At 38.0% G+C, this 4,563-nt stretch overlaps 1 protein-coding gene across 1 annotated transcript; it reads right to left on the minus strand.

Moving 5' to 3' along the window:
• Positions 1-6: 6 nt before the first annotated feature.
• LOC110444725 (tripartite motif-containing protein 59-like) lies at positions 7-3,275 on the minus strand. The gene is made up of 2 exons (XM_021489089.1): positions 3,169-3,275; positions 7-2,355 (listed from the first exon to the last, which is right to left on the minus strand). Exons 1-2 carry the CDS (start codon positions 3,233-3,235, stop codon positions 1,319-1,321), a joined length of 1,104 nt encoding a protein of 367 aa, XP_021344764.1. The 5' UTR covers positions 3,236-3,275; the 3' UTR covers positions 7-1,318.
• Positions 3,276-4,563: the final 1,288 nt, after the last annotated feature.

Below are 4,563 nucleotides of genomic sequence, written 5' to 3' on the forward strand. Positions count from 1 at the left end.
ATTTAAATATCACGTTAAGGTGGGTCTAGTATGTAGGTGGTATGTCGATAGTGAAAAGCATACGATTTATTGAAATATCACAGTAATGAGCGTGTTGTATAAAAGTTGAATGTAAATAAAAACAGTATTTGATTCAATTTTTTTTAAATATAACGATGATGTGCGTCTATTTTGTAGGTGGTATATGATTGACTCTTCTGTAAAATAGTTCGAAAACATGTTCAAAAACAACGAACTAGTCTGTCCAATAAACAGGCAGTATGTTTGTGTCGAATGGGTATATACTTTTTAGTTTAGTTTAAACATGCATGTTATTTTGGAGAGATTCGAAAACAAGCTTAGTTTCTTATAGGCACATGTAGTTTAACGTCAGATACACGTGTGTAATAAAAAGTAGGATGTATGTATCATATTGGTACTAGTTAGGTACATTAAGTTATCAATACGTCAGTGACAGGTGTGCCCACTACACAGGTAGTATGTAGGTGGTACGGGTATAGGAAACTAAACAACCCTACATAGACATGTGTACCTATGTGTATATAATAACATCCAGATTTTAATGGTAAGATCTTCATGATCTTAAATTTTAGACGAAATTTATACTTATATGAGATGTAAACCGCTCTAAGGTATTTGTATATATATATATAATTATGTTAATAAGGAGACACTAGAAAGTACGCAGGTAAACTTGTCATTATGTTCGACTATCCAGAATAGTTTCGTCGACTACTTGTATGTATGCGATGAAATTGACATCATGGAGGAGTCGTGTATTTAATGTAACATTGGTTTGTCGTATGTTTTTATGTAGGTAATACTTTCTCATCTCAGTTGCTTTGCATAGGAATGTGAAGTACATTTATATTCAATAATAATATTTTACATATAATGTGTAATATATCAGGTTATAATTTTGTAAACAAAAGATAAATAACGTTACAATAAACACATGCTATTCAGAAATGTGATTTTTTTCTCGGAAGACTTTCATGGAAAGTCGATAAGAAATTTGTTCAATACGTGTATTGCCACCGGATTTCTGATTTCACGAAAACGCCATTTCTTAAGTATGTACAATATCATCGAAAAACATAAAAATCAATCCATTTCCAGAAGTGATAGATAATCTCATGTGTACATGTATTTCTAGGAATCTACCAAAATCGAAACGAACATTCATTTAAACGTTATCCATTCCACTCAACAGTGCATAAACAATTGTCAACACTAATATGAAAGACACTTAATTTTCTTCGAAAATGCACATCCACAGATAAATGCCAGCAGTTCTAATATCCAAAGTGTCATTGACTTATGACATTTTGAAAGATACATCTCCAAGTCCAGCTATACTGGCCTTTATGACGTTTTCCTGTCGACTATTAAACTGAAAGCTGACAGCGAAGTCTTTGGATGAAGGCGACGGACCGGGGATATGAACCTTTTTCTCCAGCGTCTCGCGCGCCGTCTGGTGGGTACTGAACATGGCACTGATGTTTTTATCCTCCCGCGCACTATTTAGTCTATCTTTCTCTGCCGTAACCGACTCCTCTCGGCTTTGAACGATTTGCAATTGTTCATCTATTTCCCCTCGTTTTCGGTCAATTTCAGATTCGGACATTTTGAACAACTCCCTCTCCCGTTCATCTATGGCGTCCCGCAGACGGTCGAATGTTTGACGAATCTGAACAGCTAATTCGCGCTGTATTTGTTCAATGTTGTCGGCCGATTTCTCCAGCGACTGTCGTTTATCCAACAAAGTTTGCTCGGCACTCTGCAGATCTGCCAGAGTCTCGTCTATAACTGGAGTGTACTTGTCTAAAGCCTCCTCAACATTCATCACTCGGTGGCCATTTTTCTCCTTGTGATCAATGACTGTACAGTCACAGCACACTGGTAAAATGCATGGCTCACAAAAAAAGTTCAGTGGCTGCATTTTGTGTTTTGTGCAGTACTGTACATCCTTTTTCCCTGTGGACCTGACAAAGGACAGTAGCTCAAGGACAGTGTGGTCGTTTGGCAAGCGGACAATCTCCGCATCTGACAAAATCAGTGCTTCTCGACATGACGGACAGCAAATTTTTACCGCCATGGGCATGGCACGAAACGCGGATGATAAATTTTGACGAAATTCTCCTTCTACTCGGAACATCTGTCGCAAACAGTCAAGGCAGAATGTGTGGTGGCAAGGCAGCATTTTAGGAGCTTTCTCGGTGTCATCAAAGTTCTCACGACATATTAGACATTTAAGGAATGTGTCCTCAAATCTCTCCTCGTCGAACACAAGATTTCTTTTCCTGTCAGCAACGTCCTTTGGTTTAACCAACTCTTCAATGTTATTAGAGGTACCTAAAATGTAAAAAAGAAAGATGGAATAAAAAACATCACACTGTACAGTGCAAGATAACAATACTTTGTCCACACCTGGACCATCGTCAATAAACAATGACAAAATATGTCACAGTGACAACACAGAAGAACAGATCTCTAACTAGAAGTCGATGAGAAAAACATCACGTCCGCTTTACAAATGAGTAGTTTGATTATCCAGCAAACGATTACCAGCAACGATGGAGACGAACTAAGATATCACTTATATTACGAAGTTCCCAAAGAGAGCCTGTCTGATTTCGAATACCCTGACTACCACAGGGAAATTCTTTCGTGAATTAAAATATATGTAATAATTTTTTAGAATAACCGCGTAAATAAGTTTTCCAAACATCACACATTAACAGCATGAATATCTCTTTATTACCGTAATTCTGTACACACCTGAAAAAATCCGATCAATCCAATACCGCAAAAACATTATAACCAGAACAATTAGTGATAACATCCTGTCTTTTGGAAAGATGCGTATCCGCTCCACAGTGTATTATATCACATTTAATCAATAATATCAAATTATCTTCAAGTTAATTTCCACCTCCATGTACTCCGATACTTATCCTGTGTCAGGAAATTAATGACCGTTTTTGATGTCTGTAGCATAGCTTACTATACAGAACGCACGTACAAAGCCTCACGTCTCCTTGGAGATGAACTCTTTGGTGTGAGAGGTAACGTTAATCACTGACGTCCCCCCTGGGTTTCACCTTTCCTACCTGTATTTAAAGTTAATTCACGTCCCTCCCCCTCCTCCCTCAGGGGGTTATTTACCTATATTTAAGGTTTCCTCTTCCAGTTGCCTCCTCTTCTCCTCTGCTTTCCTTTGCTCTTCGTCCATTTCGTCCTCAGGCGATGGGAACAACTCTCTTTTTACTGGAAGCGCCTGGAAACCAAATTTAACACAATTATTTAATGATAATTAGTTATTACTTTAAATGCTATTGTTTGAGCGCATCAATATTGTAGCATATTTGCAATTGCTTTAAAGTGACAGGAATCGTGGTTTTGAGAGAAAAGTTTTCGCAAAATAATATGTTTTTGATTGTGGTGATTATGAGTTCGTTCCGGTACCAGCAGTTATCTTATTTCTCAGACTGCTAACGTAAATGGTCTAATCTCAATGTTGATTAAATATTGAAAAATTCCTTTCAACAAATACATTAGTCAGCATCAGACTCACAGGGGTGGTACTTATTCAGTCCAAATATGAATATTTCGTTTTAATTATAAAGAAAAAATAAGATTAGGCTTCAAGAGTGTAGACGATTCCTGCGCTGTGTGTGGGACCATTTTAATTTTTAATCAACCTTAAGGAAGGCTAGTTATTGTACAATTTTACAACTTTATACTCCTAGCCAATTTTAAATATACTAGAATATACCTAGTTGTACATAAACTTATCAGAAACTTATGGACATTTCCCATTTGCTATCATATTCAGAATTCTATTTATTTAGAATGTTCGCCACAATTGTGCTTTGCACATGACAGCAAATCAGATCTTGCCCCGATGATGTTCTGTACATAACAATGAGTCAATGTTGACCCCGATGGTGCTCTGTCCATAACAACGAGTAAATTTTGAACCCGATGGTGCTCTGTACATTACACCGAGTCGATGTTTGCACCGATGATGCTCTGCAGATTACAAAGAGTCAACGTTTGCCCCGGTGGTGCTCTGTACATAACAACCAGTCAACAATTTCCACGATGGTGCTCTGTACATTACAACGAGTGAATGCTAATACAACGAGTCAATGTTTGCCAAGATGATGCTCTGCACGTTACGACAAGTCTATTGGCGCAACATTACATAGAGTATCACCCATTCAACGCCCCACGATCACCCCGTGTCAGAGAATATGAAATGAGCTCTGTCGCCGGGAAATCAATGGAGTTATGCAAGACCACATTTAAAACTGCTTCCTCTGCATAACAGTTGGGAATGTTCATTTATAACATCAATACAAACGATCCTCAGACAAGCTACTGATATCATACAGACACAAGTGTAAAACAGCCCGGCCACCGACAACAAAGCACATTCCACTCGACAACCCAAGTCTACCCTACATCATCTCGTGTATCAATATTTGTGATTACAAGCTGGGAAATGATGGATCGCCAGCACCAAGGATTCCGTTACGTCAGACTTGTTTAGTTTAA

This window comes from Mizuhopecten yessoensis, unplaced genomic scaffold (assembly GCF_002113885.1).
Source record: "Mizuhopecten yessoensis strain PY_sf001 unplaced genomic scaffold, ASM211388v2 hete_36166418, whole genome shotgun sequence".
Taxonomy (NCBI): Eukaryota; Metazoa; Mollusca; class Bivalvia; order Pectinida; family Pectinidae; genus Mizuhopecten; species Mizuhopecten yessoensis.